At 38.8% G+C, this 12,756-nt stretch overlaps 3 protein-coding genes across 3 annotated transcripts; 1 reads left to right on the top strand and 2 right to left on the bottom strand.

The window, feature by feature from the left end:
- Positions 1–876: 876 nt before the first annotated feature.
- Positions 877–2,829, bottom strand: EAF01_007921 (uncharacterized protein; the record flags this gene model as incomplete). Its single annotated transcript, XM_038916177.1, has 3 exons — positions 877–1,590; positions 1,640–2,287; positions 2,341–2,829. The coding sequence occupies 3 exons, from the start codon at positions 2,827–2,829 to the stop codon at positions 877–879; spliced, it is 1,851 nt and encodes a 616-aa protein (XP_038768648.1).
- A 471-nt stretch (positions 2,830–3,300) lies between these two features.
- EAF01_007920 (uncharacterized protein) lies at positions 3,301–5,459 on the bottom strand. Its single transcript, XM_038916176.1, has 2 exons — positions 4,758–5,459; positions 3,301–4,682 (listed from the first exon to the last, which is right to left on the bottom strand). The coding sequence occupies exons 1-2, from the start codon at positions 5,144–5,146 to the stop codon at positions 3,557–3,559; spliced, it is 1,515 nt and encodes a 504-aa protein (XP_038768647.1). The 5' UTR covers positions 5,147–5,459; the 3' UTR covers positions 3,301–3,556.
- A 1,979-nt stretch (positions 5,460–7,438) lies between these two features.
- On the top strand, positions 7,439–9,506 carry EAF01_007919 (uncharacterized protein; the record flags this gene model as incomplete). The annotated part of the gene is made up of 3 exons (XM_038916175.1): positions 7,439–7,576; positions 7,640–8,818; positions 8,876–9,506. 3 exons carry the CDS (start codon positions 7,439–7,441, stop codon positions 9,296–9,298), a joined length of 1,740 nt encoding a protein of 579 aa, XP_038768646.1. The 3' UTR covers positions 9,299–9,506.
- Between the last annotated feature and the right edge of the window lie 3,250 nt (positions 9,507–12,756).

The following is a 12,756-nucleotide window of genomic DNA, read 5'->3' as shown; positions in this document are numbered from 1 at the left end:
CACACACACACACCCATCACAAATCGTTATCGTGGACTTTGCAGTTCCGATGTGCCATTAACAGGCTAGTGCTTATCTGTTCACGCAATCGCATGTTCTCATAAGAAAAAGAATACCGACTTCTCATTCATCGCTCAAAAAAAGCGTCGAGTGCTTACACTGAAGAATCCTCCAAAAACACTTGCGAAAATAAGGTCAAAAAATGACGATATGTAATTGTACGATATAAATATGTTAGAAAATCAAATTAAGGAAGTAAGAGTATTTTAAGAATAGAAATAAGATGGATTAATAGATAAAATGAGTTTTTCTTCAGAAATTCTCGAGGAAGATGGTCGGTAAGAATAGGGGTTCGCTTGCACAGAAGTGGAACGCGAAAACTTTTCCCACCTCCATTCGCAGAACTTTCAGTTAAATCTGACCTAATGTGCCAGCTGTGACAATATATTGAATATCACGAAGAACTTCCATATTTTTCATGCTCACGACTCCAAAAAAGATGGTGCTCCTCGTTCACCATATGATGAAAGTGGCTGTCGAATGGTCGATGGTTCAGGCTTCAGCAAGGTAAGCTTTTTCTTGCATCATGTCCCAGTGACACTAAAAACATTTTAACCAAAATCGCAGGTGCTATCTCTCACAATGATCGAATGTCTGAGAAGCACAAGGGGGATCGGCATATATTAGGGACCATGGGCGTGGTGAATGGAATATTTAATGCAGTAATTTTGAATTGAAATCAAGAATTGTTGACACAAAAATAAATGTTCACGCTTTTGCAATTCATTGTATGTTCATCTATTCTATTATACATTTAGTAAATTACAAGCCTCGTGAGAAACTTCTCAACTCACACCATAATGTTGTTTCAAAGATCTATTGGACTTTATTGTTGCCTCGTTTCATAATTTTCTCCCACCATTTTTGTTCAGTGAACTTTTCCAGTCCCGTAACATCATTGCCACGTGCAACATCGCCTGCCACGACTTTGGCAGCCTTGATGCAATCATTTACGCCCACGCCAGTGTATGAATTTCCAGCCACTGCCAGTTTTCCCTTGTATGCGCTTAACAACTCATAGTGCGCTTGCTCCAGTCTGTGCTCATGGCCCACAGTATATTGAGGAATACAATCTTTCTGCAAAGATGCATGTACCATTTCTGGTTCTTGGTCGATCTTCAGATGTCGTTTGAGAACGGCTTTTGCCATAGCAGCACCCTCTTCGTCACTAGGATATGTTTTGAAGTCGTTCCACCAATGGCCACCTAGCATAATGGTGAATTTGGTCCCTGGAACAGTATCTTGACCAACTGTTGCGTCTGAATCAAATATTACACCAAGAGCAAATTCTGGGTTCTGGTCAAAAGGAATGGATCGTGGGATTAGGTATCCAAAGCCGCGCTCCGGAATGAGATCTTCCTCCCGGTAGTAGAGATTAACAACCATGACCGTCACAGCCTCTGTTATTGCAAGTGAAGGGAGTAAATAACCATTTGAAGAGGTAGTTAATCTAGAGAGAGTGCGGCCTGACAAGGTAGAAATAACGTAAGAATGATTGGTGGATGATTCGCCAGTCTGAGTTGTGTAGATCTAGGTAATTCAGCCATTATTCAGAGATGTGAGAGGAATAGATCCATACCTTGATGCCTTCACTTTGTCCATCGTACTCAATTTTCCTTACGTCCTCGCCCAGCTTGATCTTTACATTAGGATTATTCCTCAAAGAGGAGTCCAGTGCTTCAGATAGTGTACCGATTCCTCTGCGAAAAGTATATACACTTGTTTCGTTGACAATTGCCCTCTCATTATCCGTAAATGAGCTCTTCTCCTTTTCCTCCAAATCTGCATCTTCAGCTGTCGCATTCTTGAATTTTGCCATTTGAGACATTCCTGCACTGATACTTCCGAATGCCCCCTCCATTCCCCACTGGGTGGGCATTATACTTTTTGCACTCAGTTTGTAGATATCACCAGCATAGATACCATGAAATACGGCCGACACTAGATTGTCCGGAATGTCTGCCCCTCCTGTTCGCCTGGCCAGAAACGATCCTACAGATTCGTCATCCACTTCTGTTGGTCTTCGTGGCCTCTTATATTCGAAGAGCAACCTGTACATTCCTTTGAAAACTGGTTCTGTCAATATTTTCCAGGCAATGGCGTAAAAACCTTGGCTAGGCTCGGGCATGCACACAAGCCGATCGGGATAATAGATAAAGCGATTCAAGGCAGCGGCAGACATTTTGTTCGTTTTAATCACCTGGTCAGACAGACCAAGGTCTCTGATCTAGAATCACGAATTAGAATACTTCAAAGCAAATAGCTAGAAAGTAATCATACCAAGTTTAGAGCAACAAATCCCGCCGGCGTGTTCGGTCTTAAAGTCCTCGGTCCTTGTTCAAACACAACTTCACCATCTCCCACGTCAATATGTTTTGTCCGTAGCCACCCTCCCAGCCTCTCACTACTCTCATACAATGTAACCTTCAAATGTGGTGCCATTTGGGTGAGATAGTATGCTGTTGCCAGACCCGTAATTCCACCGCCAAGAACTGCGACACTGGGTTCCTTCCATTCTTCTGAGCTTTTATTTTCTGGTACAACTTCCGCAGACTTCCTGGTTGGAGTATCGGAGGGAACCTGGCTACTATAGTATTTCAACAGAGACTTTGATGGTTCGCGAGTGTGTAATTGTGGGCGTATTTGGTAGCTATATGCTCTACTACAAGACCCTAGAATGTTTCGCCGAGGTAGACGTGCGACTTGACATTGAGGAATATTATAGCATCGCCTCAAAGGAGCCAATAGATGAGACTTGGGCAGACGCATCCTCGTTGTAATTATTTGTCAATGCTGTTCAGTAACAGCATGAGATTGCCAGTGATGTTTGGATGAAGCGTCGTGGAGTTGTTTTGCCTACTGAGTGAGGTACTTGTACCTTAAAAGCTCAGGTACTATTCACTTACCCCTCCCCCACAAAGCGCTATGCTTCGGTATCAATTCAGGTACACAGCAGAAAACACATGTGGAAATTGTAGTAGTCATTAATAAGTTGTATAATAAGTATTTCATGTAATAACTACCTAGTATTCTCCTCGCAGTTTTGAATGTATTGAATGCTTTTGATTCTGAATAGCGAATCAATATGCTCATCTACCTACCTACTCAGAGACTGCCTTTCCTTTGCTTCTGCGAGATGCGAGCCAGTTGTGGTGAGCTCTAGAAGAGCTCAATGATGAGTGTAGAGTCATAGATTCATAGATTCACATTAAACGCAAGAGAAGAGATGTGAGAGCTTTTCTGCTTGGCTAAGCCCCAAAGTCTTTTTGCTTTGGGGTGCCGAGGATGTAAAAGTTCATTCTACCTAAAGAAGTTTTGGCTGTGACCAGCTATTCATTATGAGGGCCCAACCAAGATATATCCCGAGAATCCAGTCACGATTCTCTTGTCCATAAAACGCCAGATTTTAATCTCCTTCCCACGCATCCCTATGCATGTTGTACATTTTTCTTAAACTAAACATTCTCCACATAGCTCATGTAAGTATTCAATCCATCTATCCGGCAATCTCTGCATCACCACCTTTTCCTGCTCCTGTGTCTGCTGATGCCGCTCCTCCAGGTAGAATCAGCTCCTCATTTCCATCCTCATCCACAAACTTCCGCTCGCTGACATGCTCCTTTGAACCATCTGCCACCCATACTTTATCATCGAACTTTCCTCTCTTTTGGCCCTCTTCATGCTTGAATGCACATGTCGGATTTAAGCAAGGATTGAATTTGCACATGGTTTTGACGTGTGTGAACTTGCAGTCTGTTGTTGTACAATCGGCGCCATTTCGACATAATGGCATTGTTGGATGTCGGAAGGGGCAGTTGGTATTCTTACAATTTGGGAAATATATGCAGTCTTGAGTAGTTTGGTGTGCAATCTTCTGAGCTGGGGATGGGTGCCGCCCAACGCATTTTCGGTTTTTGCAGGCTGCGCCAAAGGTACAAACATCTGCAACGTCAATAGCCGTTCCTGGAGGAGCTGCAGGAGATTGATGTGCGAATTTGCAGTCTTTATTTGTACAAGACAAATTAAATCTGCATGTGGTGTCTGGAGAAAGACTATCAACCTTATCGCTAGAATTCATCTCAACATCCATCGAGTTATCACTTTGAGATTGTGGTTGCTGCTCGTGGCGCTTTTGGAAGTTGTTATTTTGGGATCGACTGGGATGTTGCATTCGCTCATGCAAAGGTCTGCCTTGTCCCGGGAATCCTGAGCCCATGCCATTGCCCCCTCGTTGCATCATTTGTTGCTGTTGTGGAGTGAACATTTGCGCCATCAGTCTCGATTGCTGCTCAAGCATAGCATATAGTTCGAGTTGTTGTTGTGGAGACATGCCCATGATATTTTGCGCTGCACCATGTTGCGACGGCATACTACCCATGGCGCCATGCCCACGCCCGTTTTGCATGCGAGCAGTACCTCGGATATTTACAGGTCCCCTTGGCCCTGTTGGTGGTCCTCGTGCATGTGTATTTATGCGTTCATTTCCCGATTGTGGTCGTACTCGATGGAGAGCGGCATCATGGGTACGATCCATTGCCTTCGTCAAATGATTCAGCATACGTTTATCCCGCGGACGACTAATACCGCCACTTCCATTTCGCATTGACTTGGGGCCTGTTGGTCTGTGATATGTTAGTTTTTGGTCTCGAGAAAGAATGTTTCTGATTATGAAAATAATTAAGAGACTGATTGCATACACATTTACATCGCCTGCCTCGGAAGCATCATTCATATCCGCATCTTGCGACACATTTGAATCTCCAAATTGACCCTGCTCAGTCTCTGCGCCAGTCTCTGGATATCCTCCACCGCTGATCTGTGAATTTATTAGTCCAACCTGGTTGAACAACCACTGTGAAAAATCCCTTGCTCCCGGATCATCATCACCAAGGTTTAGAAGATCGCCTGATAATTCCGCGGCGATTTGTTCTTGCGTCTTTCCATTCACCAGCATGAGGATAATATATTCCGAAAGCGCAGAGTCATCAGCGCCGCCTGTACTCCATCCTACTTCTACAAGCTTTGGTTGAATGGAAGCGTTGAGCGCATGAGCCAGAGGCGAATCCAAGACGACTTCGACCGACATTTTAAGATTTCGTTGATCTCTTTGTTTATCAAAAGTCAAGCTTTCAAGTACTTGAGCTGTGGTAGCTCTTGACGGAAATAAGGGAGATGGTAAACGGTGGTTTTCTTTTCACCTGTGACAATCTTGCTCAAAAAACGCAACAAATAGGAAATTGTTTTTGGTGGTGGTTCGAATGTTGTAATGTTTGTTCGGTGATTGTGATTAGTTCAAGAAAACGATGTTCGGTGTTTGATAGAATAAAGATCTTGAAAGACCAAGAAGCTTGAAGAGCCCTGGCGAATAACCATATTTGCCTTAGGATGACATATCATTTTGAGCCGCAAAAGGCTAGTCACAATCACGTGCTATATGTGGCTTGTGCAAAGTGGCTCATGCAGGTGTCTACCTACCTAGGTAGGTTTGGTACTGATATACCTAGCGGGAGATTCGGAATGTGTGAAGCCTTAGAAATAAGGTTGTAATTAATTCTAGACTCTAGGTAGAGTGATGAGTGATTCAGTTTCATCACGTCAACCCCGCCACTGTCCCCAGCCACTTACAGACTTTCCATATTATCTAGGTAGGTATTCCAAGGTTTCTCGAAGGATTCATTGAGCATCACCATTCTTGACTAGAATTGTTGGTCGGTCAGTCATGCAATGCAGTCTGGTAACAACGCACCACTCACCATGCACCACTCACCATGCACCACTCACCAGATTACACCGCGCGCTTTACACACTGCATCCTTTGAGTCAATGAATGGGAACCTTTGAGCTCATGAAGCCTTAGTCAGCTCTCTCGTCGCAAATATTACCTACTAAGAAATACCTTCAGGCCGCCAGCTCAGGAGTCAGGTACTCAACCCTCCCCTTTGAAAGCCGGGGAACGGCCACTTGCACATCGACCGACCGAGCCGACTTGATAAATAACTTAGAATTGAGCCCATACAGCACAGCTCCGTAGTAGCTAGGAAGGAGGGAGGTATCTATCGGCTCATCCGATCATGGAGATCTGAGGCACCAGAATACAGAACCAATACTTCGTGCATACATCTAGATGTTGGTATTACGGCACTGCAAACCAACAGCACACTAAGAGTCTCAGACACACCAACAGCATTGGAATTTATATATGTTGTATTAAGTCCAACCAATCTCACAGCCTCCAAGTGCTGACATGTTCTTTCGTATTTCCCATGCTCGACTCCGTCGTTGGACATATCCAGATGCCATCTTTAACCCATCGGCTCCATCGAACCTTCTGGACGCCGCTCCAAGGAAATTATGGGCAATTCAAGAGAACCAAGAACCTGGGCATCTCCAAGCCAGCTAGCTACCTACGTTTATTAGTATTTTTGGGTCATTTGTGACTGAGTGCCAGGTAGATTGCACATTTTTGTTGTGTCCCTGGGCCTAGATACCAATAATATACTGCGTACTGCATAAATCGCGAGCCTTCTCCGAGTTCCAACTCCCGAGTATGCAAATTTGACTTTATCCCCTCCCCTCATGTACATCACAATCTCAACATCATGAGATTCTTAAACTTAAAATTCTCAACCCCCAACCTAGATCCATCCTCCAATCCATTGCTACTCAGACACATCCATTTTGGTGTCCACCCGTATCCAAAGTTCCAAACATACATATCCAAGCATATTCACTCGAAGTCTCACACCCACCCACCCATATCTTTTCTCCCTCGCAGATGCATCAACCCGACCGAGGGGGCGACGTGATCAGATAACAAATTCATCGAGCATCCTATTAGTGTAAACGGCTACTTTCCTACTGCTACCTTCAGCCAGTCAAAGATACTTCATCACGTCGTACTTTACCTCGCCCGGCTGTTGAAGGTGCTTGTCGTAACGTTACGGCAAGCTGGATTCGTAGTCTCGCATAGACTTCTCCGCACCAAGTAACAAGTATTACTACAACAGGACAACCAGTTGGAACTTCAGATTTGGCTACCTGCATATTCATCTATCGTCATATCCAAGCCCTGGGAAAAATTAAATTGATTGCTTTCAACTCTATTCTAAGATCTGCGCAGTCCAATCACTCTGGGTTCATATTCCTGCGGCACTCCTGAATCCTGGTGAATTTACCACCACAGCCAATACTGCAAAACATTCGTGAATCCTGAGCCACACGGCTGTACATCAATTAAGTGATTGGTTAGAGCAATGAGTATACCGGTACTCCTGTTCATGAAGTTATATAGTTTACACATCCCCATCCCTTTATTTCATTCCCACTTCTCTCGTTACATCTAATTTACACATACAATACTACATCGACACTTCTAATAATGCGTTCTTCTACTTTTCTAATATCTGCTTTGCTCTCCTCTGCGTTGGCCATTTGGCCTCAGCCTGTTTCGTACACAAATGGTACTGGTGTTTTGTGGTTGGATAAGAACGTTAAGGTTACTTATGATGGCGGTGCTGTACGATCATTCCCTCCCATTTTCTATGTTGATATGAATACTGAGAAATTGCTCGCTGCACAGTCTACAGGATATTCTAGTAGTGGAACTGGAAATATGACAACCAGCCAGACGATCGTTTCTAAGGCCGTAACTCGAGCTATGAACAAGATCTTCTATCAAGGTTTGACACCATGGAAATTATATCCACGAAACACCTTGCCCCTAGTTGAGCCATCAGCTACCTCAAACAAGACCTACATCAGCGAAATCCTCATCACCCAGACCGGACAAGATAACTCCTCCACATTCAAGCCTACCGATGGTCAGGTTGACGAGTCATACAACCTCACAATCACTACTGATGGAAAGGCCTCTATCAGCGCCCCATCATCTATTGGCATCCTTCATGCACTGACCACGTTCACACAACTCTTCTATACACATTCTGTTGCTAAAGCTGGTGTCTACACAAAATTAGCTCCCGTGGCAATTTACGATGCACCAAAGTTTGCACACCGCGGACTTAACATGGACATATCCCGAAATTGGTATCCTGTTGAGGATATCAAGAGAACAATGTTAGCAATGCATTACACTAAATGCAGTGTTATTCATCTACATATTACCGATGCTCAGTCGTGGCCTTTGGATATCCCAACACTTCCTGAATTGTCAAAGTTGGGTGCATATGCGACCGGGCTGTCCTACACCCCCGCAGACCTCCAGGAAATTCAAGAGTATGGCGTTGAGCTTGGTATCGAGGTTATCTTGGAGATTGATATGCCTGGCCACACAAGCTCCATTGGATATTCTCACCCTGAGCTCATGGCAGCCTTGTTCGCAGAACCTTGGGATACCTACTGTGCTGAACCTCCTTGTGGATCATTGAGACTTAATGATTCAGCCGTACCAGCATTCCTTGAGAAATTATTTGATGATCTTCTTCCCAGAGTCTCCCCATACTCGTCGTACTTCCACACTGGTGGAGATGAAGTTAATGTTAATACCTATTTGTTGGATCCCACCGTTCAATCAAATGATACAGCCGTTCTTCGACCATTGATCCAAGCATTTGTGGACAGAAACCACAAACAAGTTAGAGCTGCTGGACTTACACCAATGGTCTGGGAAGAAATGATTACAACATGGAACCTCACCTTGGGATCTGATGTTCTCGTTCAATCATGGCTCAGTGATGCCTCTGTCGCTCAAATTGTCGCGGCTGGACATAAAGCTATTGCTGGCAATTATAACTTCTGGGTATGTATCCTACAATTCATCCGAACAAAATTAATTCCCGCACTAACAAACTTCTAGTATCTCGATTGTGGCAAAGGACAGTGGCTCAATTTCGAGCCAGGTGCATCCTCTGAGAAATACTTCCCCTACAATGATTATTGTTCGCCTACCAAGAGTTGGCGCTTAGTTTACTCCTACGATCCTCTTGCCGGAGTACCCGAAGATTCAACTCATTTGGTTGTCGGCGGAGAATTTCACATTTGGTCTGAGCAAACCGATCCAATCAACATTGACGATATGGTATGGCCAAGAGGAGCTGCCGCTGCAGAAGTATTGTGGTCAGGAGCCAAGGATCCAGTCACTGGACAGAACAGAAGTCAAATCGACGCAGGCAACAGATTGCCAGAATTCAATGAACACTTGAGAACTCTGGGAATCAGATCAGGACCTGTACAAATGATTTACTGTACACAACTCAACTCGACAACATGTTCATTGTAGGCTGGGAAATTGGGATAATTGCTTTGCAGCTATGGATATCGGCGAAATTGCATTTGGGAAAGGTGTTTCATGGGAGGCATCTGGTATTAATATAACATTGATATCTCTACTTAGACTTACTTTCCACATGTATATAGATTAGATTTGATAGGGAATTACACAACGACGAAGATGCCTTTCCCAATGAGTATGTAAAAGCTCGACAGTGTGGGTCCCTCGGTAGATTTCTGATATCGACTGTAAGTCATCAATCAACCAGGTCACCTGAAGATAAAAACACCTTGGGTATCTACCTGGTATCTGGTGTGTAACGAATGAGTGATATATAACAGCACACAAAGACCTCCATGCATTTCTTCATTTTTTTTAGACTTGACGATCCCCTCAGCTCCCACTAGCTTCTACTGACCCCAACTGCCTTGTTTACATACACACCTACTGACCAGGTATATGTTAAACAAAATTTCTATTAATAATGCGCAGATGATTACATGATATACGACGTATTGCTCACAATGATAAATGTGGAAACGGCAATCGGAAGCAAACCTTAACCTACCCCGGATTTGTTAACAGATCCTGTTTCTTTTACAGCCACCGTGCACAAATAATGACCGATCATCTAAATTACATTGAAATTCACTCTTAAATTGAATGAAATTTCGATACGATTGAATCTGAATGTATAATATATATTCATAGAATCTTGTTTGATTTCATTTGTAGATTTGAAAGAAAAATTAAATAATTTATTTTTAAGATTTTTATTATATAGTTTTCAAATATAGTAATTTGAATTTTTCTAGTTAAATAGTAATAGTAGGAAATATATCGAATAGACTTCGAGTAACTTAGTAAGAGTTTGATAATAAAGTATATTTTAATATAATTAAAACTAAATATATATTCTAATCAATCTCAAGTATATACTAGTGTTATGGGAGCTGCCTCTAGGGTTATATGGAAGTATTTAAAGTTCTCTTGAAATAGTTTAGTCTAGATTTTAAATAAAAATTCAATAAGATTATAATTAATTATAATTCTTATAATTATAATAATAAAACTAATAATTATTTTTGAATATAAAGTTCTATATTATAATGAAACCTATTTCCTTATATAAACCTTTATTCTTTATTCTAATTTCTAGAATCTTTTCGATATATTGGATCGTTAAGGATTGTAATGTGTTCTAGGAGTACTGAAGCTTCTTAACGTTTTATCATGTGTAATTTATGTTATGTGATATGATATATTGAATGCCGTTGTAATAACTAGACTATATGACGAACCTAATAAACGTTTAAAGATCAACCTTAGAATTAAAAGCTATAAAACTAAAGAGAATGTATTATAGAGCTATATATATGATCGATTTAGAGCTTAGTATTGTATTAACTTAATCGAATATAATCACGTATATATTATAACACTACCCCCTTTTTCTAAAGAGTTCACTTCAAACTTGCTTTAAATAAATGATTTAAGTATAAAATATAATTAATAAAACTTATTTTCATTATTATTATTATTATTTTCTTTATCGATTTTTTATAAAATATTTTAAAAGATTAAATATATTACTATTAAATGAAAAGTATTAATAAAAGCTTATATCTTTTTCAAGCAATCTTTAAAATATTAATTATTAATTACTTTATTTAGATCTTTATTATTATTGTTGTTGTTATAAAAGTTAATAGAAATGAATATAATAATTAGAATAGATTCTTTTTGATCTTAAATGTTTTAATATAAATTAAGTGAATAGAATTATATTTAATAAAAAGTATTTCTATATTAGACATACTTATTTTCCTTATATAATTGAATTTTTTTAATAAAGGAAAACTTGAGTATTTTAGTATAAGATAGAATTGAAGTGTAATTAACTTTATTCAAAGAAATATTAAAGATATTAAAAACATTAAGATTACTAATATTTATTAGATTGTAATTTCAAGAATAGAATGAATTCTATAATAGATGTAAAGCTTTAGATTTATTAGATGTTACGACGGTATTCAACATACCGCGTTATATGGCCAAACGGTCACGTGATGGACCTAGAGGATCTAGGGGATCAAAGAATAAATGTTTAGATCTATAAAATCCAAAGGATCTAAGTAGAATATAGCCTTATGGTTCTATAGAGAATGAAGGTCTATATAAGGAATAGGGTTTCTTTATATATAAAACTTTGTGCTTAAGAATAATTATTAATTTCATTATTATAGTTATAAGAATTATAATTAATTACAACCTTATTGAATTCCTATTTGAAGTTTAATCTAAACCATTTCGAAAGATCTCTAGACACTTCTACATGACCCTAAAGGCAGCTCCCGTAACAAAAAGGTTGAGATCTTATTTAAATTAAGTTAGTTCTAGTTTTTTATTTTACAAAGAATTCTTTCAAATTTTGTAATATAAATATATAAAGAATTGATTTCTTATTTAAGATTAAATAGCTTATTTTCAGCTTTCTATACTTTATTCAAATTATTATAGATATATATAAATTGATTTAGGATTATTATATAATCTAAAGGAATATTTTGATTGAAAAAAGAAAGCTAAGGTAGTATTATAATTTATATATAAGATTCAAAATTGAAATAAATATAGTAAAATTGAGTAATAGAGTTATTAATTATAATACTATTTATTTATAGTTTTGCTTAAATTAAGGGTAATTATATATCAAATTTCTAAAAGTTATTATTAAACTTTTCAGAATTAAAGAAAAAGAGTTTCAATTGAAAAAGTATTTAAGTAATAAAAATGTACTTGAAGATTAAAAAATATAAAACCGAGATTTCATCTTATTAATAAATTACTTTATTATAAAGTTTTACAATTATAAGGTTTATTGAATTGTAATTTATAATTAAGAAATTAAAGATAAGAAAAGAGATAATACCTTTAAATAATATTAAGAAGATTTATATATAAGTGAAAGAATAGAAGTAATATATTTAAACAAAAGTAAATGAAATATATATAAAGACTTTATTCATAAATATATACTAATATTATTTTATTTTTTATTTGAAAGAGTTTTTAATAATATAACAAACCTAATAAATATTTAAAAATCAATTTTAAAATTAAAAGCTATAGATTTAAAGAGAATATACTATAGAGCTATATATGCGATCAACTTAGAGCTTAATATCATACTAGCTCGATGTTACGGGAGCTGCCTCTAGGGTTATATAAAAGTGTCTAGAGTTCTTTCGAAATAGTTTAGTTTAGATTTCAAGTAGGAATTCAATAAGATTATAATTAATTATAATTTTCATAATTATAATAATGAAACTAATAATTGTTTTTGAGTATAAAGCTCTATATTATAATGAAACTCATTCCTTTATATAAACCTTTGTTCTTTATTCTAATCCTTAGAACCTTTTCAATATATTGGATTGTTAAAGATTGTAATGCGCTTCAGGAGC

Source organism: Botrytis porri (assembly GCF_014898465.1).
Source record: "Botrytis porri strain MUCL 3234 chromosome Unknown BPOR_010, whole genome shotgun sequence".
NCBI lineage: Eukaryota > Fungi > Ascomycota > Leotiomycetes > Helotiales > Sclerotiniaceae > Botrytis > Botrytis porri.
This window is presented reverse-complemented; position numbering and strand designations above follow the sequence as displayed.

Excerpts from the sequence above, each read along its gene's own strand:
- EAF01_007920 (XM_038916176.1), bottom strand. The coding sequence starts at position 5,146 with ATGTCGGTCGAAGTCGTCTTGGATTCGCCTCTGGCTCATGCGCTCAAC. Across the intron at positions 4,683-4,757 it reads GAGGCAGGCGATGTAAATGT|ACCAACAGGCCCCAAGTCAA; the intron begins GTATGCAATCAG and ends AACATATCACAG.